The sequence below is a fragment of the Hermetia illucens genome, chromosome 6 (assembly GCF_905115235.1).
Source record: "Hermetia illucens chromosome 6, iHerIll2.2.curated.20191125, whole genome shotgun sequence".
In the NCBI taxonomy this organism is placed as follows: domain Eukaryota; kingdom Metazoa; phylum Arthropoda; class Insecta; order Diptera; family Stratiomyidae; genus Hermetia; species Hermetia illucens.
In genome coordinates, this window is record NC_051854.1 from 93,804,767 (window position 1) to 93,830,231 (window position 25,465).

At 47.4% G+C, this 25,465-nt stretch overlaps 1 protein-coding gene across 1 annotated transcript; it reads left to right on the top strand.

The window, feature by feature from the left end:
* The first annotated feature begins 24,251 nt into the window (after positions 1-24,251).
* Positions 24,252-24,924, top strand: LOC119660085. The gene is made up of 2 exons (XM_038068463.1): positions 24,252-24,370; positions 24,439-24,924. Exons 1-2 carry the CDS (start codon positions 24,314-24,316, stop codon positions 24,922-24,924), a joined length of 543 nt encoding a protein of 180 aa, XP_037924391.1. The 5' UTR covers positions 24,252-24,313.
* The last annotated feature ends 541 nt before the right edge of the window (positions 24,925-25,465 follow it).

Consider the following 25,465-nt stretch of genomic DNA (forward strand, 5'->3'; position numbering starts at 1 on the left):
TAGCACCAAAACTTCAAAATATTAGATGAAGACGGCTTAACGGATTCTTACCAGGATAGAGGCAAATCGTCAGACGCTGTCTCAACTCTGTCCTGGGAGCGGCTCGCAATTGACTGACGCGGGTCGCAGATGTTAAATGCTCCTTTAAATGTATATAATTATATAATTATGCATAGTTTGGATGCGGACTTAGGATCCCGCAATCTTTAAAAAAAGACAAAATATGAAGGTGAGAAATGAACTAGAACTCTCCAGAAGTAAAACCAAGCACTTTAAGGTGTAGGTCTGAACTTACGACGGTGTTTGCAATTATATATAAATGGAGCGATCACCACCTGTCGCTATTTTCGGTTACGCTGCTCCCAGGGTAGAGGTGAGACTGCGTCTGATGAGTTGCTTCTGCCCTGGACGAAACCGCCAGTCAACTTTTTTTGAAACCTTGGGTGTTTAACCCAAAAAGAGGAGTCTGTGCACCACAGGAGAGGAAGTAAGTTGCTTCCCAAGTGGTCCGGTCCGTCATCAAGTGGGTGCGGACTCAGGACTTCCAGCATCCTCAACCAAAACTTCACTTCGGCCTGCTTGAGGTCTGAACTTACGACGGATATCACTCGTCGTGTTTGCGATTATATATAAATGGATCGATTACCACCTGTCACTACTTTCGCTCACGCTGCTCCCAGAGCAGAGGTAAGGCAGCGTCTGATAAGTTGCCTCTGCCGTGGACGAAACCGTCTATCAACTTTTCTTGACTTGAAGGGGTTATGCAGGGATGCAAACTCTGCGCCACGAGGAGGTGCGTACAAGGCAGTCACGGCATTGCAAGTGAATAAAACCTACCCACTGTTCAAATAGATCCCGAGGAAATTCTCGGGGTCACCACTGAGAAGATACTTAGTGCTGCGAAGAAGATTGCTGAAAACTAAATTCCTGGCCTAGACAAGGACGCTGCTAGGGATAATCAAGACTGTTTCAAACTAGCACGCACAAATATTCACGGCATGTTACAAAGAAGGAAATTTCCCGGAATCGTGGAAGCAACAGAAGCTAGTGCAACAACAATTTCGAAAAACAACAATTTTTATTAAACCTATAAACATACAATTCTGAATTAACCTAACTTATGTACTACCTTAACAGCCTAGCTTAATCTAAGGTACAAACTATAGCTTAAACTACCTTATCACTAAAGAATAAATTTGAATATACATGTTATGATATCTGGAGGAAAAGTCGAAAAAAACCTCCATTAGTTGACTTTTTTATAAAAGCGAGCGGGCGGGGAAGGAATTAGGATGTGGGTTGGGATGGGGGGCATGCGGGAAGGGTTTGGGAAAGGAAGCTAGGAGTGGGGCTAAGGATGGGTAGGTTTTATAAACTGGGATGAGGAGTAGCTACCGTTGTAGAAGATTACTCTACCGCCGGGGTCGAAAAGAAGGTTACGGGCCTGGAGAGATAAGAGGATTTGTGGGAACAGATGAGTTCGTAGAAGATTCTCTTCGACGATCTCGATCTGCATGGCCTGGGAGATGAGTGGATTTGGGTGGGATCTGGATTTTTCCAGGAATTTGAGGGCATGACGGGCTAGGACGGCGTCGATGCCGGGCGTTTGAGAGGAGTCGTAAAGGATCTGGTTGGAGATGTATTTGGAGCGGTCTTCGTTCTTGTAAATGTTGGTACAATGGCGGAGGATTCTGCGCTCTTTGAGGCGGATTCGTTCCATTTGGTGAGGGGAAGTGTCGGACCAGAAGATGAAGCCGAAAACGAGGAGGGGACGGATAAGCTGTTTGTAGCAAAACAGCTTGACTTTCTGAGGAGTTGGACTGGTGTATTTTAGGATTGGGTAGAGGGATTTGAAGGCACCTGTTGCACGGTTCAGTGCCTTCGTGATGTGTGGGACGTGGAATAAGCGGGAGTTAATTGTCACCCCAAGGTAGGTGACTTCCTTGACGGTTGGGATTGTGTCGTTATGGATTTTCAGGGATAGGGTTGAAATGTCGTTCCTCATTTTCGGCGTCATCTTAGCGGTACCATGGAATACGATGGTTTCGCATTTTTGTGGGTTCAGGGACAGTTTCCAGCGGGTGAAGTACCGGTAGAGCTCGTCCAAATAGGAATTCAGGCGGGCTTCACCGGCAGGGATGTTTCTGGTGGAGGTGTAGAGGATGAGATCATCCGCGTATTGAAGGATTCGGATTGGATTTGAGTGTGGAGTTGGTTTGGGAAGGTCTGCGGTAAACAGGGAAAAGAGGGTAGCGGAGAGGACTGACCCCTGAGGGATGCCAGCCGGGCTAGAATATGGGGAGGAGAGGTGTTCTCGGAGTTGGACTTGGGATTTCCGCCCATCAAGAAAGCTAAGAATTAGCTTACAGAGGTGCGGATGGAACTGGAGGACTTCAGAAAGTTTGTATGCGAGTCCGTATTGCCATACGGAGTCGAAAGCCTTCTTTATGTCGAGGAGACAGGCTATGGTCGGAGCGTTCCGGTTGAGACCGAGGAGGACGTCCGATTTGAGCACGAGCAGCGCATGCTCGACTGAATGTTTGGGACGGTTTGCGAATTGGAACTGTGGGATAGAATGATTGGAGTCACAGTGCTCGTCGATAGAAACTTTGATGATCCGCTCGAAAATCTTGGCGGAGGAAGAGAGGATTGAGATAGGCCTGTAGCTGTCGGGATTTAGTGGGTTTTGGTTTTTCTTTGGGATAGGAACAATTCGAGCACTCTTCCAATCTGTTGGGAAGTGGGCATTCATAAGGCAGTGATTGATGATGGAGGACATAATGGGGGCAATGCTTTGAGCGCTTTTCATAAGGACGATGAAGGGGATTTTGTCAAGCCCAACCGATTTCTTGTTTTTGGAGGCGGCGATGGCCGCCTTGACCGAGTCTGGACTGACAAAGTGGATGGGGAGGATATTCTCTCGTTGACTTGGGTCGGCGAGAGCATGGCTGAAGGGGTTTTGTGTGGGTTGGGGAATGAGGTAGGAAGGGTTGGTTAGGAGTTGGGAGATCTTTCCGTTTATCTCGTTATCGAAACTTGGTTCGCGGAAGTGGAGGGTACAGTGGTGGGCTTGCAGGAAGTGGTCAGCGAGGACTTTCACTTTTTCTGTGGATGTTTTGGGGAAGGACCGCGTTTTTTTGGACTGATTTGCCCAAACGCGGGCAGGTTTTTCTGAGTTCCCTGTATGTGCCAGGGTTTAGCTCAGTGTTGGAGAGGCGGTTGTGGAGATATTGGGTGTATAGGGTGAGGATTCGTTCGCGAATGGACCTGTCCAATTAGACTTGAGGGCAAGGTTGATGTGTTTCCAGTTTGCACGCTGGAAGTCGGGAACTGAGGGTGGGGTGGACCGAACGACTCTGTCCGGAAGTCTTATTTTTAGGATTACGGCATCGTGATCGCTGATGCCGGGGACCGTTTCGAGGAAGGGGAAGGTGTTCGGGTTGGGAATGACCGTCAGGTTACTGCTGATCAGGAAGTGGTCTAGGTAGGAATGGTAGTGTGATTTGTTGAAGGTCGGGAGTGCCGGACTGAAATGGGCTAGGTTGATATTTGGATTTGAGGTTGTGAGGAACAGGTGGAGCTGATCCCCGTTGTGGTTCGACCGTGCATCGAACCAGGACGGGTGTCTGGCGTTGAGGTCTCCACCTATGATAAGGGAAAATTGTTTACCGGGAGAGCGGTGTAGGGACGCGCAGAAGGATTTGATGCGGAGAAAGTCTTGGGTGTCGAGGGATTGGTTGGGGCAGTACACTGAGGCAACGAAGACCGAGGTCGATTGGGATTCGAAGGAGACCAGTGAGATTTCCATGGATCTGAAGGTGTTGGGAGGTGGGTGGATTTGGGTGACAAGGAATTTGTCGGAAATGAGGACGGCCGTTCCGCCACAGGTGTCCCGGCCGTGAGGATTTGACTGAGGTCGGTCAGTCCGGAAGAGGTTGAAGTTGGGAAAGGAAGGATTGTATCTATAGTTCAACCTTGTTTCACATAGGAGAACTATATCGGGTTTGTGCTCGCTAAGGAACAGCTCGAACTCATGTCTGCGGGCACGGCCGATAATTGAGTTGATGTTCAACTCAATTATCTTAACGTCCATTAATGGATGTCAAGATACCGACCATTGAGTTGAACATTTGCAGGAATTCTTGCGATTTCCTGGCGAACTCGAGGAAGTCTGGGTTGGAGATGGTGGTGGGTTGGACTACGTGGTTGGGAGTCCGGGGAGAGGTTCCGCTTCGTGCGGCGTCGGCGAAGGACACGGACGGACGGGTGAAGGCAGGGTTCGTGATAGGACGACCAGCGGGGCGGGAGGTTGTTGAGGGGAGAGGGCGGGAGGGAGGGGCACGTTTTTGTGCGTTCCTCCTTGCCACCACCTAGAACCGTGGGCACTTGTGGTAGTTGGCGGGGTGGTCATTGCCCCCGCAGTTGACACACTTCGATACCTGCTCCACTGTTTTGGCGCATTCGCCAGGGCCGTGTAGTTGGTCACACTTGACACACCTGTAGGTGAGGTGGCAGTTGGTTGCCGCGTGCCCGATACGCTGGCAGTTCTTGCACTGCAGCACTTGTTTATTTAGTATTTGTTCGAATCGAACAACTATGTGCTGTACGGCTTTCACCTCGCGCAGCTGCTCCTCGTTGAAGGTTGCATCAAAAGTGACCAACCACAAGTCGAGGTTCACGTTATTTGTCTTGGCCCAGGTGGTGGCAAAGGGTTTCGCGCTCAGGGTGCTTGATACTCCCTGAGCTTTCAGTTCATCGACGATCTCCTGAGGGGAGAACGTCGAATCGAGGCCTCCTAGGATGAGGCTGGTCGTCTTATCCGATGGGAGGGTGTACGTGAAGAACTTATTGTTGTTCTCCACGAGCACCTTCTTGGCGGTAGAGTAATCCTCAGGTGTTTTGGTGAGAATTTGGTGTGAACCACCTGATTTCTTTATCAGGTAGTTGTTGGGGAGGGCGCGGGATATATTAGTTTTCACGTTTTGGAAGGTAGCCGCGTCTTCGACTACTACTAATGGAGGAATCTTTCGACTTACCTCCTTTTTTCCGGGGGCTGCAGTGGCTGGCCTCGGTTGTTGTTGTTGTTGGGGCTTTGGCGCTGGCGGTTTCGGGACGACGGCGGGCTGCCGCTTCTTCATTTCGCCGAGGGTCGGGAACGCTGCCGGGCTTGACCCGGATGGTAGGGCGAGTGGTGCCGGTGTTGATTCCTCGGTGGAGGTGTCCATCACCTCGGAAGGCGCTGTTGGCGCGGCAGGCGCTGCTGGCGTGGCAGGCGCTGTTGGCGCGGCAGGCGCCGGGAGTCCCGAAGGTTCGGGTGATTGTGGCCTCCAGCGACTTGATGACGGTCGCCAGATGCCGGTTCTCAGCGCAGGCCTCCTTAAGCTACTTCAGTAGCAGCTTGTTCTGCTTGCGCAGAGCGACCGACTCGCGGATCTCGGTGACGGATACGGCACTTCGGACCGTCCCGTCTGAGCTCGTCTGCGAGTCGGACTCGCAGTCGCTCGAGAGCGTAACTTCCGACGTCGGAGTTTAGTGGCTGGTTATTATTCGTCGGGCTGTCTGTAGCCTTCCTACGCTTCTTCCGGGTCACCTTCGTGAACCCGGTCGCGCCCGTCTCACTCATTCGTGTCCTATCACTTGTTATCACAACCGAGATTTTTCACTGGAACTGTCTGCTAAAAATTTACACACTTCGACTGTTTTCAAAAATTACAGAACTGACCGAGTCGCGCACGCGTGTCGCGGATTTAGGTTCACTGACAACTTTCCACTACTGACGATACGACCGTCTTGGTCGAGCGCTGGAAGTGAACTGTCTTGGCGTCTTCACAGAAGCTAGTGCTCAGCTCACAGTTCTTGATAAGCGTCTTCCATCCTTCAACACGAAAGAGATTGACTGAAAGTTCTTCTCGGACTTCGATATGAAGCATGACTAGCAACTGGTCCCGGAGATTTATGTGGAGAGGAGCTATTTACAGCTTAACTAACTTAACCCTCGGTACTTACCGATGTGATAGCCTCACACGACTGGAGCTGCATACCCTCGAAGCAAGGTTCTGACACCCAATCCTTCACGTTTGCGTGGAAGGGCGTAGGTCCAAGCAGCTCTAGAGTCTCGCCAGAAAATGTTGTCCAATAGACTTTTCAAAAAGGATGGGCTTCTATGTTTCTTGGCGAGAATATTAATTTACCTCGCGGACTCGCTGGTACTTTCAGTGTCCTGCAAAGTCCTTGCCAAGACCATTTCCTGGTAGTATTGTTGGTCGACTTTCACCCTTTCAGGCAGTTCTTGTGGGGTTGACAGTCTTTGTGGCTGTAGCAGATGTTGAAGACTCCCTTCGTCAACGTGGGGTTTTCCAATGGCCCGAGCGTCAACTCAGGTTCGTCTATCGAGCGTCGGGGAGTTTGTCCTGGATATCTTGGCTTGGCTTCCTCTAGCTCATCCTACTGGGGTCTTCCTAGATTGAAAGCTTTAGTTTTGGTGGTTTAACCAACATCATTTTCTCCAAGTTTGTCACAATGTTCCCCTAGAAGAAATACATGAAGTTTTCTGCGTATTCGTTCCCAACGGCGGTCACTTAATTTTCAAATGCACATTTGGCTGATCGGCTTTCCATAACGCTTCAATTTCGTGGGAATACCCTTCAGAAGGATCAAAATCGTTAAAACGAACTTCAGCCCTATTTGTCCATGTCAGTTTAGCATTGGCGTATGTTTCTATCTTGAAATTTTGAATGATTTAAAGGAAGTCTCAGGAAATGATGAATTTATTACATATTCAATCATAAAAATATTCTGCTGGGGTAGCACTCGCGCAACAACACCACACGTGTAGAAACATTTTATGTCACAAACATCGAACAAGATACATAAAATAAAATTTCACACCCACGACAACATAATAAAGTGTCTCCTGACTGTTGTTGCCATCACAATGTTCTCTGGTGAAATATCGATCAGGGCCAATACACATAATATTCCTCAGTTGCCTATTATTATCCTTAGACAAGAAACATAAATGATTCATATCCTATAAATTTACTGCTGTTTCCGTATTACGGATAACTGATTTTATTATCGCACCTAACATGTCAGTGTTTCCTTGTCCTGAAAATGTTGCCAATGTCATCCATATTTTCAGGCCATTCCCTCTTATGTGCTGATGGTATGTCATGGGATTCGCGCCTGTTTTAGGGTGGTATTGAGTTAAAGTGTCTGAAAATGTCCAGTCCTGGATGAGAACACTCTTGGAACCCGAAGTGGCACAAAACTTGAGTAATTAGCACAGGAGCCGATTTGAGTACCACAATCAAGTGCTGTCTGATTTCCTAACATGCCCATCACGTTTCCAATGGAGACTATAGAAATCAACTTAATAGTAGCAAGCCAGGTAGGATAATTTCATCCCCTTTGCTACCCTACACGTATTGTATGTATGTGTGTGTACATAAATACGTCCGCATACAATCAATTTTGATCCAGGGAAGTTACTGCCTCTGAAGTTTGCTTCGCCCAATATCCAATGTTTCACTGCCTGCAGGCGAAATTGAGGCCCTTTAAATTACATTTGTTTTGTAAGAAGTGAGCAAGGATAATCCTGCTAAGTAAATTTAATGTCATGTAGATAATAACTGCTCCTGGGTCGACTAGCATCCTAAATGGGAGTCCTCACCATGAGAGCTAACACAGAATATGCTATTAATTTTCGATTGAAGGCTTGAAATTAGCATCGAAATGCAATGAATACGACAATGGCTGCACATCCCTAGTTATGTTGGGAACTACATCCAGGACTTTTTGCAGCAGTTTCAGCATGAAAATTGAATTTTGAAGGTTTTTTAGTATCTATTATGCAGTACACTTTCAAGCCCCATTCTATATATAATAATAATAATCGTTGGCGCAACAATCCATATTGGATCAGGGCTTCGAGGGATGTTAGACCACTTCACTACAGCGTTTGCCCAAGATTATTGCCCTGATTTGACTCAGGTACTCATTCACAGTTGAGTCGAGAGGTATCCGACATCTAGTGATGACAAGACCTCCCGCTACACAGCCCAGTATTCTAACCCCTTGAGCCATCCGGACTGCATACTAAAATTATTAAAATGAAACAAAAGAAAAAATGTGACAGTTTTGTCGTCAGGGTTGGAGGTGAACTCAACAAACACTGCCTGACCTCTACTTTGCTGGGTAGTGTCCTTGAAATTTATTAAATTCTTCTTCTTTTTATCTTCTTTCTCTTTAGCCTTTTTCCTGATCTCAAGCGGGGTTGGCTTGTCGTAATCAGTTGCCTTTTTCTACTCTGTCAAACGCCTGACCTTCAAATACCCATCCACCATATCAAGCCACCATTGTTTCAGTTAGTGTTTTGGTCATTTCTCATCGACTTCGATGTTCACACTAATCTTGGCGGCTGAATTCTCGTTAACGCGAATTACGTGACCATACCATCGAAGACGCCTTTCTCGCAGTTTTTTCACGAGCAGTGTAACCCCATATCGATTGCAGCTTTCCACATTTCGGATGTGATTAAAACCTGTTACGCCAACTCAACATCTTCACCGTCATTAGCGCAAGGCGCCGTCCATTGTCTTTGATAGTGGGCAGCACTCAGAACAATAAAGGGCGATTGGGTGGATGAAAAAATTTTAGATTTAAGATGTTCGTTGATACGTCGATAACAAAGAACACCGATATTATTTCCCCTTGTTATTATTATTCGGAGGACGTGGCAGAATCCAATGGATGATGACATCTATCCTCAAACACCGCCACTTCGCTGATGACACAGGGTCATAGAGCTGGGCCAAAGGGCACCGGATTGAGAAAGAAAGGGAAGTACAGTTGGACTGAATATAAAGACCAACAAAGCCAAGGTTCTCCGTCTGACAGGCCATCGCACTCTCCCTACCTCCACAAATGAGCAGAGCAACGAAAGCGTCAATCAAGGGGGAGGAAGCGTGCTTTCTGCCGACGGCAGCACCGAACTAGATGTTGGCCGACCCATTAACAGTACAAGATCCGCGTTGCCTGCCCTGCCTAAAGTCTAGAAATAGGTCTTTTCCTGATATTGTGAATTCCGAGAAAAGTAGCTTAATTCGTGATCACTTGTATAGAGGAGAATTAGACCTTTGAAATGGTATATCTTTTGCTGAGAACAATTTTTCATAGTAACTGAGTAATGTGAGGTCAGATGGTAGCAGTGAATAAATCACACTGCTCCAATCGCAAAGGTGCTTCAGATTTTGGATGTGCAAGGAGAGTCCCCTGTTCCGTTTCGGTTTTCCTTTAATTTCGCATTTCCACTCCCGCGATACTTGACGGAAGTGTGACGTAGACCTTATTAGCTGTGTTGGCTGCAGTTTATAGTGGCTGACCATCCATTATTGCCATAATCGGTTGAAGAACACATGGCAGGGGTGAGCGGTAAGCGGTTATATGAGCTGTCTGCCACTGAGTCTGTAATTATCTCGCAGACTTCGGTGATACATCACGGTGCAACACCAATGTGGTAGGTAGGTAGGTATCAGTGGCCGCTCCGAGGAGCCCAATTAGCGCTTTGGTGCGCCGTTTTGATGCCACAAACTCCTAAGACCGTGACTGTTGTTATAGGAACAGGGAAGCGGAGTCCAGCTGGCTCGGATCTTCAGAGCCAGCCCGTAGCATTCACGAAGGAAAGCAGCTCTCCGACCCTGTAACTAGAAATCTCACTGAGGTCCCCAAAGAATGGTTTACCCAGTGTCCGCAGCCTGACTCGAGCCAGAGCCGGGCAATCGCAGAGAAAGTGCATGAGGGTTTCCCTTCCTTCTCCGCAGCTTCGGCAATGCGAGTTGTAGGGTAAGCCGAGCCTAGCGGCATGGTCCCCTATGGGCCAGTGCCCCGTGCAGACTGCCGTAATCTTGAATGTATTTGCACGCGTCTGGCACAGGAGCTCTCGTGATCGGGCTATGTTATAAGTGGGCCAAATTCTCCTTGATTTGCCACAGCTTGTAAGCCATCTTAGGCCCGCGGCTGTTAGGTAGTGCGAGTAGACTCGGCCCCCGACAGCCGCCAGCGGAACACCGACTGTGTTCCCCGAGGGACTGCCAAGAGCAGAGCCTTGCCTGGCCAATCCGTCAGCCCGCTCATTCCCTTCTATGTTCCTATGCCCGGGAACCCAGAGGAGAGTGATCTTGAGCGTGCCGCCCAGATGGTTGAGCGTGTCTCTGCACTGCCCCACCAACCCGGAAGATGTCGTCGTTGAGTACAAGGCCTTGATGGCCGCTTGGTTGTCGGCCAGAATGGCTATGTTACGCTTGGGGCTCGAATCACGCTCCAGCCATCGACAGACTTCCAATATCGCCAGTACTTCCGCCTGGAATACACTGGTGAAACCTGGGAGACCATACGACTTGGATACACCGTGTGTATTCGAGAAAACCCCCGCGCCGACTCCATAGGCCATCTTTGATCCGTCCGTAAAGAATACCGTGTCATAGTCTTGCAACACGCCGCCGGTCTTCCACTTTGCCCTGGTTGGAAGGTCCACAGCAAACTTTCTCGTGAAGTTCAGCTTGCGTGTGACATAGTTCGTGGGGGATGCCCAGATTTCTCGAGGTATTTCATCTAGAATGTTGCTGCGGCCGTAGGACTTCGCTGCCCAACATCCGGACTCACGTAGTCTGACGGCACTGCACGCTGCAACATATTTGATGTGGAGGTCAAGGGGGAGGAGATGCAGGAGTACATTGAGAGCATCTGCCGGGCAAGACTGCAGGGCCCCCGTAGCACCTGCACACGCGGTTCTTTGAATCCTATTAAGCTTCGTTCTATTGTATTTCTTCTTCAAAGCCTGCCACCATACAATAGATCCGTACGTCAGGATCGGACGCACTACAGTGGTGTACATCCAGAGAACCATCCTCGGCCGGAGACCCCATTTCTTTGCAAAGGTTCTCTTACAGGCATAGAAGGCTATACAGGCCTTCTTAACCCTCAGTTCTATGTTCAACCTCCAATTTAGCTTAGGATCCAGGATTACACCCAGATACTTTACATTAGAGGAAAGAACCAATCTTTGTTCATTCAGCCGTGGTAGATAGAATTCAGGTATCCTTGGCTTGGTGGTGAATAGCATCAGTTGCGTTTTGGTTGGGTTTATGCTGAGTCCACATCTTGCGGCCCACAGGCACACCTTTCGCAATGCTCCTTCCATGATGTCGCTCATAATGGACAGAAACATCCCTGATACTAATATCACCAAGTCGTCGGCATACGCCGCCACCTTCACCCCGCTGCTGTCTAAAGTACGTAAAATTTTGTCCATTACTATTAACCAGAGCACCGGTGAGATAGCACCACCCTGGGGCGTGCCTCTGTTCACAGCTCTGGTCAAGTGGTTGCCTCCCAGATCGGACTGGATTATCCTGGTACTCAGCATGGATATAATCCAATGCGTGAGATACCCCTCCAATCCAATACCGGTCAAGGCTTCCTTGATGGCGTTGGTACTGACGTTGTTGAAAGTTCCTTCTATATCCAAGAAGGCAGGAAAGGTATACTGCTTGTACTGCAGCGACCGCTCAACCGTGCCAATTACCTCGTGGAGGGCGGTTTCTGTGGATTTTCCTTTGAGGTAGGCATGCTGGGACTTAGAGAAAGGCGTTCTCTCCATAATCATCCTTAAGTGAATGTCCAGGACGCGTTCTAGGGTCTTCAGCACGAAAGAGGTCAGGCTGATTGGCTGAAAGTCCTTCGCGGACTCATGACCGCGCCTGCCCGCTTTCGGTATGAAAACCACCCGTGCGCGCCTCCAGGACTGCGGTACGTATCCTAAAGTGATGCAGCTCCGGTAAATCTCAACAAGCCACGGCACAACCCTTTAATGCTGCTTCTGTAGCATGACTGGCATTATGCCATCTGGGCCTGGAGATTTGTATGCGGAGAAGCTGTTTATAGCCCAGCCGATCCTATCCCCGGTAATTACCGATTTGATAGTCTCGCACAGCTGGGGTTGCCGCAAACCCTCCAAGCGAGGTTCTGACTCACAGACCTCCTCGCTGGAGGGAAAGTGCGTTTGCACCAGCAGCTCCAAGTTTTCACTGGAAGATTCCGTCCAGGAGCCTTCCGACTTTTTAAGGAAGGATGGACTCTTATGTTCCTTGGACAGAATCTTATTGAGCCTCGAGGATTCACTAGTGCTTTCAATGTTCTGACAATAGTCTAGCCAAGACCGCCTCTTGGCGGTCCTGATGGCCGACTTGTACTTCTTTAGGCAGTCCTTGTATGGCTGCCAGTATTTTTGCCTGTAGCAGATGTTGAAGATTTCTCTGGTCAGCTTCCTGAGACTAGAGAGATCTTCGTTCCACCACGGTGGCAAGGTCTTTTTGCTGTACTTAGCAGGGCACGAGACTTTGAAGGCGGTATCAAAAGCCTTCTCCAAAGCCCCGACCTTTGACTCCAGTTCGTCTGTCGTGCCAATCCTACCAATTTGCGCACCGGAGAGTTTGTTGTTAATTACCTGACCGAACTTTCTCCAGTCGATCCTCCTGGGGTCTCTAAAGGGCTTGGAGACCTCTGCGGCAAGATCTAGACTGAAGAGTATCCAACTGTGGTCAGAGAAGGATCTCTGGTCAGACACTCTCCAGTCCTCCACCCTAAGAATCTCGTTGTCGGTTATTAGGGTGATATCAAGGACCTCCTCCCAACCGTCACAGTTCTCCGAGCCGGGGAAATGAAAGGTTGGTGTACTGCCCCTGTTACACACCGATAGATTTCAAGTAATGATAAAATCAAAGAATGACTCACCTCTTTCGTTGATTTCGGAGCTGCCCCAAAGCGTATGCCTTGCATTTGCGTCGCAGCCTATCAGCAGGTTGGCTTTCTTTGGTGTTATGGTGTTCGTCAGATGTTGTAGTTCTTCTGGCGGAGCTGATCGGTCGTGAGCCATGTACGCCGAGGAAATATACACGTTCTCTGCCCCCACCTGCTCCAGCTTGACCACAACTAGGTCACTGGAACTCAAGTCCGGGCACAGGAAAGCGTGCAGACTCTTCCTCGCAAGAATACATGCTCTATGTTTATCCTGATCAGCGTCTCCTGTGCTGTGGAATAAATTAAAATATTTGCTTTGGAGCCCTTTGATGGTTCGGTCGCTTCCGACCCAGGGCTCCTGTATTAATGCGATGTCGATGTCTTCCTCTAAGAGGAAGGAGGATCAGCGTCTCCTGTGCTGTGGAATAAATTAAAATATTTGCTTTGGAGCCCTTTGATGGTTCGGTCGCTTCCGACCCAGGGCTCCTGTATTAATGCGATGTCGATGTCTTCCTCTAAGAGGAAGACGAGCAGATTAGCCGAGGCACACTTCGAGTGCTGCAGATTTATCTACGTTACCCTCAGCATGATCTGCTTGCGTGGGGGGTTTGTCAGCCCCCGTCGGACCGTCGATCGTCATCTCCTCCAACAGCTCGTTGGCGGCGTCGATTGGGTCAAGCTCGTCGTCCGGTTTTGCAGAGCGGAACACTTTTACTTTGGCATTCCTGACTCCGAACCACACTTTATAATCAGCCTTTTTCAGTGCCTCCAGGCACTCCTCGTTTATGCGGAGTAGTACGGGCTGGCTGTTTATCTGAGGTTCCTCCTCCTTTATAACAACCCAGTCGTCCATGGGAATCCCGGGGTTGTGAAGGCGCAGGAAATGGACCAGCTTGTCCTTCTCCATGCGGATCTTCGGCAACCAAATGCGAGCGACTGGTCTCCTGGGAATCTCGTCGTAAGGGATAATCTTGAGCTTAACGCCCTCCCAAGCGTCGCTGATCTTAGCGACGCACGAGCCGAGAAAGCCCTTAGAGAACTGGTCCATGCAAGCTATTACGTGGAACCCACGGACCACCTGAGATGAATCAAAGTGGGGAGTGAGTCCCGGGTGTTTGCCTCCAGTTTCCACGAGATGTTCATAGACCATGCCCGACAGCCTAGCCTCAACACTGGTCCACACCTCCAGCGTTAGTTTGCCGCTAGCAGAATTGCCATCCGCCAGCGCCACCCGTAAGTGACTCCTGGCCACATCGCTGAAGGGCTTCGCAGTACGTGGCCCGCCGGCTGACGGTTGCTGTACAGTTTCCTCCGTATGTTGCTTGGCGTCTGCGCTCTTGCCCACTCTGCTCCGCTTCTTATCTTGTTCGACCTCGTCTTGAGATCGGTTGCGTTTTAGAGCGATGGGCTTCGCCTTCTGCTCGTCAGCCCGGCGTTTGCTGTTGTATTCATCAATAATCGCCTGGTATTTAGCGAGGTCTTTTTCATCCCGCTCGTCGACAGTACCGGCCTCCTTATTCTTGGCAATCTTGCCGAGAATATGCATGGCCTTCTGGTACTGACCCTTGAGCAGGGCACCCGTGGACCTTCGCTTCTTAGCCGGTTTCCGCCGACCGACATTCTTGTCGGTTTTCGCTTTCGAGGGATCCCCCGACGCTGAGGGCTCCGGGTCAGGAGTACTATGTCTGGTACTCGCTACACCCAGCCTGACGGCAGTGGGTTCCAGGCTGGAAGCCACTAGTCCGTCTGACACCTCGCTGCGGGAGGTCCTAGCGGTTGGTTTCAGCATAACGGTGCTACGGCTGGCACCGAGTGTACTGCTCTCGACGGCCACTGTCTCCTGGCTGGAGGCCAGCAGCTCGTCCTCCGATGATGTGCCTGGCATCATCGCCTCCTCTTCTATCGTCGTTTTGGTTTTTTTATTAATTGAGTCCATGTCTTGGTCCCACGAGTAGTCCGGGAAGAATGTCCACCCTGGCTAGCCCGGCCACCAGGGTAAGGGTCTTATTTGAAACTGAAGGTGCCCAAGGTATTCAGAGTTCGCATACTAAAGACCAAGCTCCCCATTGACCACGCAGCCCTCGGCATATGCTGTTCCACCTTGGCTTGGGGTCCTATTAGCACCTTCTCCGGTGCAGGGAGGACGATCCCCGGGCTGTTGCTTCAGTCCATCCCCCCGCCAGATCTACTTGCCCCTAACACATGACCAGCAGACAAGCAGATCCTCGTCAGTTGGATGAGCCTACTCCCAGCCCGGCCCTACACACTCTTGGCCCGCCTGAAGACGGTTTGCAGCGGCCACCACGCGGAGGTCGGGTGAGGACTTGCCTAATTATGCAACTTTAACCTGAAGCATAATCAGACCAGGCCGCCACACCAATGTGACTTGCCAATATTGCTGGTGTGGGTCTTTTATGTTATACCTCACAAAGCTAGCCTCCAAATCTCAGGGTCGTAGGGATTGAAGTCTGGAAAACTTGGTACCCAGTTTATCGCAGTCGGAATTATACTCTCGCCTGCAGGCGTTCTCGGCATTCTCGTTGTCACTACTTTTAAGTTTAACTTGAATCCGTCAATTTCCCTTTTTTTAAATTCGGGGTGACCAGTTTGGGAGTTGCCAGGTTGGGTTGATAGGAGAAGTTGAAAGAAGTTCGCGTTTATATATTTGATAAGTTTATTTAACGCCAATATCAATCCAGCTTCTCTTTGGGAGAGTGACAGTTTTGAGTAGACTATCTGAGAGAGAGAGAGAGTGGATGTGTGTGTTTGTTTGAGGTGGGGGGAGGCAAAGTCTCTGAGCGCTCAGACCCTAGTGGTCCATTGAACTCGATTTCCCCGTCTGCTACCGTCTGCAAACTCCGTAGCACATTTGCACCAAAAATTTGATGTCTGATGCGGGCACAGGAGTTTGCTTCGTTATTACAGGATAGACACGTATTATCTTGGATAATTCCTACTCTGAACATATGCCCAGATAGTGAATTATAGCCTGCGAGAATGACCGTAATACTTCTGCAAGTCTCCCTGTTTTTCGGCAGGATAAACTTTGCAGAATTTTTATTTGGTTCTGACAGGAAAAGTTCGGTATGGTTGGCAGCATTAATACTCAGCCACCTGTCATTATGGAAAGCTTGTTCCCAGTTTTTGATAGCAGCATTAGCCACTGCTACTGACAGCCCAATTGCTGGTTCCAGTCCGGCATGCGGGAAACTAGAAAGACTTCTGGTCCCTGTTCTGTTTTTGAGCCATCGGTGTAGAGACGCCAGTACATCCTGAAATGTATTTTTCTGGTTCGTCCCAGTTTTCTCTTCATTTGGAGATAACTTCATATCTTCTACAGATGTATGGGGATCCGAGAATCAGAAAGCATTGCGAAAACTGGATTCAGTTCTCCTAATGAATCTTCCAATGCCCCCCCGCCTCCCATGTCCATTGTTTTCCCATATATCTAATCGAATTAGTCTCTGAGCTACTCTCGTTGTAGTGCTCTGAATAAACAAATCCAAGGGCTGAAAATTGAACAATGCATTCAGAGCTGTGCCGGATGTCGTGCTCTCGACACTGGTGATTCCAAGACGCACTGTTTTTTGCAGTGTGGTTAGTTTACAGTGAAAACTTTTTTGTTTTACCTTAGCCCACCATACTACGGATCACAATGATTGTAACATATATCCACATTACTACCTAAGGCCTAAGTCCCATGTCATATAATGTGGGATTTCGTTTCATATTTACCTGTACATGTTTGTTCGAAAGAAGCTTCTTGTCTAGAATAACTCCCAGATATTTCACTTCTTTGGAAAATTTAAGTGTTGTACCCCTCATCTCTGGAAGGTAAAGACCATTCAGGTCCCTGGTTTTGTAAATAATACTGTTGTAGATTTACTTGGATTTACTGAAATTCCTGAGGGACCAACTGTCAATCAGATCAACGTCGCGTTGTGCATTTCTACACACCTTTCCGAGATGTCGACCAACACCTAGCACAGTCACGTCTCCAACGTAAATTTGAGCGTGTAATGGTAGATTTTGCAGTTCGCATAGTAGTGAGTTGATCAGCGTACTCCACAGAAGTGGTGATAGCACACCTCCTTTCGGTAAGCTTTCGTCGCTTCTGTTGTTTGGTAGTGAACAACACCCACTTCAGCACACAACAGTCTCTCCGTTAGTATAGCGTAAATCCACTTAATCACAGTTTCATTAGCACAATGCTCTTTGTCAGCATCACAGAGCTTTTCGAAAGGTGCACAACCAAACGCCCCTTCAATGTCTACGAAAACCCCCATTGCGTACTCACCTTTCAAAGTTGCGTCCTTTATCTTTGCAACGAAAGAGTGAAGAGCAGACTGATAAGACTTTCCACGCTAGTAAGCATGTTGGTTTTCATTTAGTGGGTGCAACCTTAGCGCCTTGTTGCGAATGTGACACTCAACCAGTCTCTCCAGATATTTCAACGAAAATGATGTTAAACTGATTTGCTTGAAGCTCTTCGGAATTCAATGGTCATCTTTCCCAAACTTAGGTATGAAGATCACCTTCACCATCTACCAAGGCACGTAGTCCAGGGCAAAATATCATCGAAAAATATTTCTTAGAAGTCGCTCTTAGTGTCACATACCCTCTTTTAGGATGGCTGGATAGATGACATCCATACCAGGTGCTTTGAAGTGTTCAAATAATAATATAGCAGCTCTCGCCTTTTCGTATTGAAAGCTTTGCAGAAACCTCCAATTCTCTTCCTCCCACTTTTGAGACCTGTTCTCCCGGGTGATGTACTTCCAAGAGAATTTGCATAGAGTCAACTCTGGAGTTCGTGAAATTACCATCCGGTTTTCTAAGAGAGTCCAACTTGGCCGACTTATTTTTATTAAGGGGTCTGCGCAACCTGAAAGGCTCCCTTTCGATTTCTTGCAGTTCCTCACAATATGGTTTGAAAGAGTCTGGTTTCGAACGTTTTAAGAGCTTCTTATATTCGTGCTATGAATTCCGGAAGTTTAGCCAGTCTTCATATTTATTGAAGTCGTCTGGTTGATTTCCTGAGTCTTTGCAGTTCTTAGTTCCACCATGGAACCGTTTTACCACGTTGGCTTCAGGAAATAGGACAAGCCTCTTCAAAACATTCTAAAAGTGAGCAATTCAGAGTTTCCAATTGACCTTCTATCGCCAAAGGAGTCATTAGTCTCCTAGAGAACTCCTCTCTGCCACCAAGAAGTTCATTTAATTTGGCCAATCCGTTTTCCTGGGATTCCGTCTTTATAGTGCAGACTGTTCGCCCGGACTAAATTCTATATAACAGTGATCTGCGTGTAGGACTTCATTTCGCACTCACCAGTCTTTAATCAACTCAATCAGCTTTGAAGTGTAGAATATTAGCTCAATTACTTCGCTTCTTCTTGGCCCCAAGAACGTCGAGTGCGTCCCTGCGTTTGTGCGGGTGGTCATCAGACCAGCTAAAGTGATAAAATCAAACAGCTTCTCTCCTCTAGGATTGCATTTCCTACTGCTCCAACCAATATGTTAAGCGTTCACATCACAACCAATTAGGAGTTCAACGCCACTTGGTTCTGCATACACTACCAGATTCCTTAGTTCTTGAGGCGGCAGAGGACACAAAGAATCATAGGATTAGTAAGCAGAGGTAACTATAACTCCTCTTACCATTAAACGGGCATTGTAAGTTTACCGCAACAAGTTCCTAGGTCTATGGAACAGAATTGTCTCAGCATGGTTGCCTCTTATAATTTTGACATTAGAACGCAGGGCCTTGGTCTAGACGATCTTCCATCGAAGAAGATTCAAGCCCCCTTGACTGATCCAATACCACCGATTTTGTTAAAATGAACCCATTGCTCTTGAACAGGAAATATATAGGGACAGTTCGACAACTTTGCCAGCCTTGCCGCCATTAGATAGGAAGAAGCTTTGGCATGCTGCAGGTTAATTTGGCTAGCTCTTATGTTGGTAGACAGAAATGTAGCGTCTGATTTCACTAGACATCGCCGCACTCAGTGATGTCGCAACGCCCATTTCCTCATTTCCAAGAAACTTTGCCTTCCTGCCAATGCCTTCCGTTGTCGTCGGCTGGAAGCCCTCCCAGTTTCACGATGTCCGGGCTGCATGGCTTCCCTTTCTACCGCTTTTCCTCGCAGAGGCGAAGGAGAAGATTCTGACAGACAAGCCTGTAGTATCTTAACTTTTGTGGCTTTTGTGAAGCCTTCCTCCGCCGTTTTTTGGAAGAGTTAGGCAACAGTGTCACTGGCCGCCATAGTCAGGTTTCCAATTCCTCTCATTAAGGGAGTTGTTGTACTATCCTTTCTGACTGACCGCGCCGTAGACACCGGGTGTAGGTTTTCCACTGAAGCGGAGAGCCTGCCTTCAACAGATTTCTGGGTGGGGGAACATGAATCTGGTGAGGCCTCCAAACTCTGTGGCTCAGTCACGACCTGATTTCTCAAATCGCGGGTGGATTCGAAGTCTGTGACTTATTACTACTTGGAGAGTTACCATCCATCTTCATGTGTTTTTGGACACCCTTAGTGTAGTAGTAAACTACTAGAGGCCATGACAAGGCGGGTCCGAGGGGGAGCAGAGAGTAGATACTAAGGAATTTAAAATCCTGCCGGTTGATTCTATAACAGTTGAGAAGCACGACAGGTGCGGTTAGAAATATTTTGCGTTGGCCAATGGAATTATTTGTTTTAATCTTATTTATGTTACATTATGTTGATGGATATCTTGGCATGCAAAATCGATTGCTTGCTGACCCCCTCGAAAGCCATTGAAATCGCGAAAGAGTACGTTTGAATGTATGGGGGGCCCCCCTTTAAACTCCACACAAATCTATGTCACTCGCTGTATGCGTTAGATTTCATAATTCCCATCTGTCCGACAAATTTCGTTCCAATCGGTTTAGCCGTTTTGGAGAAAAGTGCGTGTGACGGACAGACAGAGAGATAGTGAATCGATTTTAATAAGTTTTTTTTTTACGCAAAACCTTAAAAATGCATTCGTTTGCAACGAAAAACATCTTTGAAAATTTTGAGCAGATCTACGCACATATGTATCTGAAGTCCTCGAATATAGTAATTATAGTAATTTGCTTAGGGAAATTAAAGGGTGTTATTCGGTAATTATGCTGACATCAATTATTTCTCTCCATTATTATTATTCTGTTAAGGAAAAGTCGCCCTGCGTCCTTGAAGAACTATTGTGCCCCTTTTACTGGTTATACTGTACCTATTGATCACAGTATCTCAAGTAGGCCTATAACCGTTAGGAACTTTAGTATGTTCCCCACTTCCAGATCTTTCAGGTTTGCATCTGGTAGTAAGTGTTCTCCCAGATGTCTCAACCTACTTTGCACAAGTGCCGGACACTGTCCCAGGACGTGTATAGAGGTTGCGTCCTCCTCCTCACAAAACCTGCAGGCAGTGTCCGTAGGTATCCCTAGCGTCCCTAGGTGATAGTTCAGCCGACAATGACCAGTGAGAATTCCCACTATGATTCGGAGGTTCTTTTTGGTGAGGTTTAAGCAATCCTTTGTGCGCATGGGTTCGTATCCCCCAATAAGCACCCTGGACTGCTCCATCTCCGGAAGGCCCGCCCAGTAGTTCCCTCAACCGTTTCTCTTCATTTCTTAGATTCGTAGCCATGAAACCACTTCCGATTCCACAGAAGGCTTCTGGCCCGTGTAAACGCGTCCCTGCTCCCTTCTTGGCTAGTTCGTCCGCTGCCTCGTTGCCTTCCAACCCAGCATGGCCTGGAACCCAAAGTATCCAGGCCTTGTTTGACGAACCGAGTGTATTCAGTCTCTCAAGGCATTCCCATACCAGTTTAGAGTTCACCTGGTTGGACCTAAGTGCCTTGATCGCTGCTTGGCTATCGGTGAGAATAGCTATGTTCTGCCCCTTATAATTTCTTTTGAGATTAAAGGAGGCACATTTGTCTATGGCATATATTTCCGCCTGGAATATGCTAGTGTACCTGCCCATTGGCTCAAAGTACATTTTCCTTGGACCAATGGCACCGGCACCCACTCCCTCTGCTGAGAGGGATCCGTCAGTGTACCAAGTAATCAGTTGCTGGTTTAAGCCGTATGTCGCAGCCATGCTCTCCCAGTTTGCCTTGTTACTCCAACGTGTTTCAAACTTCTTATCGAAGTGAAATCTCGTCATGTTATCCCTTAGTATCAGTAATTCGGGATACCGCCTAGAAAGAATATCGATCCTCCTTCGATTTAGGCAGCTCTCCGCCTCATTCATACTACCGGCTATCCTGAATATTGCCCTCCTTGCCTGCATCTGTATATGCAGATGGAGAGGGGTTAATCCCAGAAGGACCTCCAGGGATGCCGTTGGGCAGATCCTCATTGCCCCAATGATACACATACAAGCCAGTCTTTGGAGTTTGTGTAATTCCCTGGCTTGTGTGCTGAGTTCGGTTCTTTCTGCCCAGATTACCGCTCCATAGGTAATCATTGGCCTTGCTATTGCAGTATATATCCAAAGTAGTATCTTCGCGCTGCAACCCCATTTCTTTCCTGCTATGGACCTACAAATCATCAGAGTCCTTATGGCTTTCCGATAAGTGTTTCCGACATGTGTCTTCCAGAGTAATTTTTGGTCTAGCGTGATTCCCAAATATTTAACCTCTGTTTCTCGTTTGACTTCCATGTCATATAACCTTATGGCTCTCAGGTGACCAAGCTTGCGTCTCCTAATGAATGGTACTATGGTGATTTTGGTTGGATTGATCCGCAGTCCCACCCTCCTGCACCAGGGACATTCGTTACCTACCTATACCCTTAGTCTAGTTTGGATTCTATCACATAGGGTATCCTCATATTTGCACTTACAGATTAAAACAATGTCGTCCACGTAATCCTGGACCTGTATTCCAGAATTTTTTGTACCAAGCCCAAAAGTTCATCCACTACCATACTCCACATAAGCGGCGATAATACCCCACCCTGTGGACAGCCTTGAGTAGTATTCATCATAACCACAAACGCACACAGTGCTATTTATTTTGTTTCTATGGCATCCCGTAGTATATCTGGCAGCTGATACAGAGTAGTTTCAGTTTACCGTCCTGCCCGGTAAGCGTGTTGAAAGTGATGTAGGGGATTACGCTTTAGAACGTTAGTTCTAATAGAGTTGTCTCCACCGTTTTGAGTACGAACGATGTTAGGAAAATTTGTCTGAAATATTTAAGGTGAAACAGATCCTTTTTCAGAATAAAGAGCACTTTCGCCCGTCTCATGCCCTTTTTATATATATCAGTGCTATGCTGCCCCTTACTACCCTCAGAAGAGACTCTAAGATGATTCCTAGTCCTCACTGGATTAGTGCTGGGAAAATGATATCTACCCCGGGTGATTTCAGTGGTTTAAAAATTGCCACTATCTACCTAAGTTCTAAGTATGCCTTTTTGCTAGTTTCCAGTTCTCCTTTCTTCCCCTTTTATTCATTGTTGGGGTGTCAGACGGAATGTTGTCACCTGCCGCCAGCGGTAGGACCTCGGGAAATGAGTTCTAAGAAGCAGGTGTACCCTGTCCTCCTCATTCTCGGTAAATGTCCCATCTTCCATCTTCAAACAGATAGAGGATGTTGCCCCATTTTTGGCTACAGCCTTGTAAAACCTGGTTGCCTCTGTGATCTGTTCGATCCCTTCATAGAGTTCCCTGAAGCTGTTTCGTTTTGCTTCTCTGATCGCGTTGCTATACCCAGTCAATGCATTTTTCCGCGTCGTTGTCCACCCTGAGCACTAGAAGTCCTAGGTCTAGGTCGTGCAGCTTCTGCTCTTCACTGGGCAGCAGGTATACTTGCCTGGTTGATTCAGTCCTTTCCGCCTCTATGGCTTTCGAGATTTCTTCGGAGACCTCGGTATGCTTTTCACCCGGTGTCCCCTTCGAGGTGTCTTTTCTCGGCTTTTCTCTGTGCACGTGAATGGCTATGTTGCCAAATTGATAGTTGATATGGCAACTCCGGCGTTTGATTGTTTCCAGGGATCGGTCATCTGCCCCCATCCATCTTTCTGAAGACCCTCCAGAAGTCTACCAGTATAAGACCTGATTGAAAGCGTATCCCGGTGAACACAAGTTTCGAAGTCCATCCCTTGAACATTTGCCTGACAATAAGGTCTTCGATGGTTTCCTGCTCCTTGCGAGTGGGTATTTGCTCGGAAACATTTTTGGCAGTATAGCCAGTTGAATGCCCTTAATCGCACTAGTATAGCTAATGGCGGGCTTCCTGAGTGCTGCCGTCACCCCTGACCTGTCCGGGTTTTCTCCTTCTTTGGGTTCAGGTTTGGATTTTTTGGGAGTATTTCCTTCTCGCGGGCTAATCTCTACTGCTCCCCGCTTTCTCGGTTCCGGTAGAGATGGCTTAGGTCTATCCTGAGCCGTCTTAAGGGCCTCTTATGGTTTCAGGCCTTCCTTCAGATAGCGCAGGTACCATTTAGCACCTGTGCCAGGGAGACCTGTCTGCTTTCTGACGTCTGATATATTTATCTCAGAGGAGCTTTTGCTAGTCCCTGCCTTTTGAGCAGTGGCGTTTGTTGGTTGTGGTCCACGCTGTATACCCATGTTGACCTTGGATCCACTGCTTGATGGCCCAACTTCTCCCTTCTTGTGTGTAATCACCTGGCTCTCAGCATTTCGGAGATGTGCCTCCGCCTGATTAACTAGTTCGTGTGCGGTATGGAGTCCCGCTTTATTCGTTTCAGTTTTTTTATTTTAGTTGTTGGTACTCATTTGATTCACACGAACATGGGGGTAAGGAGGTCCGCCCTGCCATAGCCCCCGTAGCATGGTGAGGAATAACTTACTCACTGAGGCGACCAGGTATCAGTGGGTCTCCGTTTAAATACAGTCAGTTACCCCCGACTGCAAATTATCCAATGGGCACGGTTCGCATGACACCCTGGATTGGGGGAGGTGGTTTTAGTTAATAGTAGGGTCACCTCGTACAGGGTGTGGCTATCACCACTCACTAACAGTCTTGGTAGACGAGAGGCTTGGCCCCTGAAAAGCTACACATCGTCCTACAGGAGAGATAGCTCACCCTCAGAGACAGGTTGGCCTCAGGGAACTGTATTCCGCGTCAGTCTATCCTGCAGTGCACTGCTTCACCCCCAAAAAGTCATATATAAACATATAACATAAAGATTAAAAATACATTCGTTCGTGTACTTTGGAAACTTTGAGCAAATCTTTTTTCTGCGTTTGAAATGTTTCTATGTAATTTTAATTTCTTCAACATAAAGCCAGATCTATGCACTTATGTATCTGAAGTGCTCGAATATAGTTATTATAGTAATTTGTTTAGGGAAATTAAAGGGTATTATTCAGTAATTATGCTGGCATCAATTATTTCGCTATTAACTTCTAATGTTCAAAATTCGTCAACAACGTTTTTCGTAGCTGAATTGCCGGCTTTCCTATAGCAGCAGAATTTACTTTGGAATGTGAAGTTCTCTAATTAGAATTCACCCTTAAGAGTTTGTTCCATAAACCATGAAAACATTACTTTTGTTCTGCATTTTTTTCAAATGGATTTTGGTGAAGTCGAAGGTATTTATGTAAACATTTACCATCCCCGAATTTAATAGTACTTTTCACTTATCTTTCCTTAAAATCAGAATCATTACGAAATACATGTCACGGACCTAAAATTCAACACCAACTCCAAGTATGCTGTCGTCTACAAATTCCAAAGGAATTTGACGCATTTTGATATCGACATTGGAATCAACCATGTTTTAACAAGGACAGTGTTTTCCATAGGAATAACGCATTTCGAGGGAAGGCGTCGCAAAGCGAACATATTCAATCGAAATTTCAGCCTCTGTCAAACAGGGGCTGAAAACAACATGTGGCACTTTTCGGCTGCTTACATTTCTGCCGCTCTAAGTATGCTCCTGAATCAACAATTGTCATGTCCTTTCACCCCTAGGAATATTTCAACTCGAAGCGCATCATTCAATTCGGATCTACTCCCATTGAGTATGTTTTACAGTGCCAAAAGCTATTATATAACGAATGCATCTTTTTTTGAAATTTTAAAAAATAATGTTGTTGAAAAGATAGCGGGATATGTTTTAAGGATGGAGATCGTAAAAGTATGAAATACTTATCAAAGGGCTTGATGTCCGAACATCCTATTTGAAACTAATTTCATAATTAAACATTTTTCTGTTGAATGAAAGTCGAAGTACTCAACTTATTCACGGTTTCAGAGATAGAAAAGCATTCAAGCTTAATGGTAGTTAAGTCCTTGAAGGTTTTTAACGTGAGCAACTGTCTGGAAGACTTAATCCCACGGTTTTCTTAGGACACGGATTGATTTTGTGACCACAATCAAAGCCCCGCTGAGACAAGTAACAACGGTACCAGTCTATACCAAGTGCATGGCTTAGCATTCATACTGGTGGATGCAAGACCTATCTAAATCTCTACGGAACTAAGGAGTACGGCACCCGTGTTGAAACGCAACACCACGCCGAGGCCAGAAGGTCTCTTCTCGCTTGAGCATAACCACAACCCCCATGAAACTCCCACTAGGGGGCCAACCGCAAACAACCGAGCTGTACTCACATACAACGGGAGTTCACCTGAAGTATGAGACTCCAGGGGCTATCCCGGTTCCCACGGTATCAGTATAGCCCT

Bases quoted from the DNA above. Each gene is read 5' to 3' on its own strand.
- LOC119660085 (XM_038068463.1), top strand. From the start codon at position 24,314: ATGAAAACATTACTTTTGTTCTGCATTTTTTTCAAATGGATTTTGGTG. The intron at 24,371-24,438 runs GTATTTATGTAA...CCTTAAAATCAG, and splicing joins GGATTTTGGTGAAGTCGAAG to AATCATTACGAAATACATGT.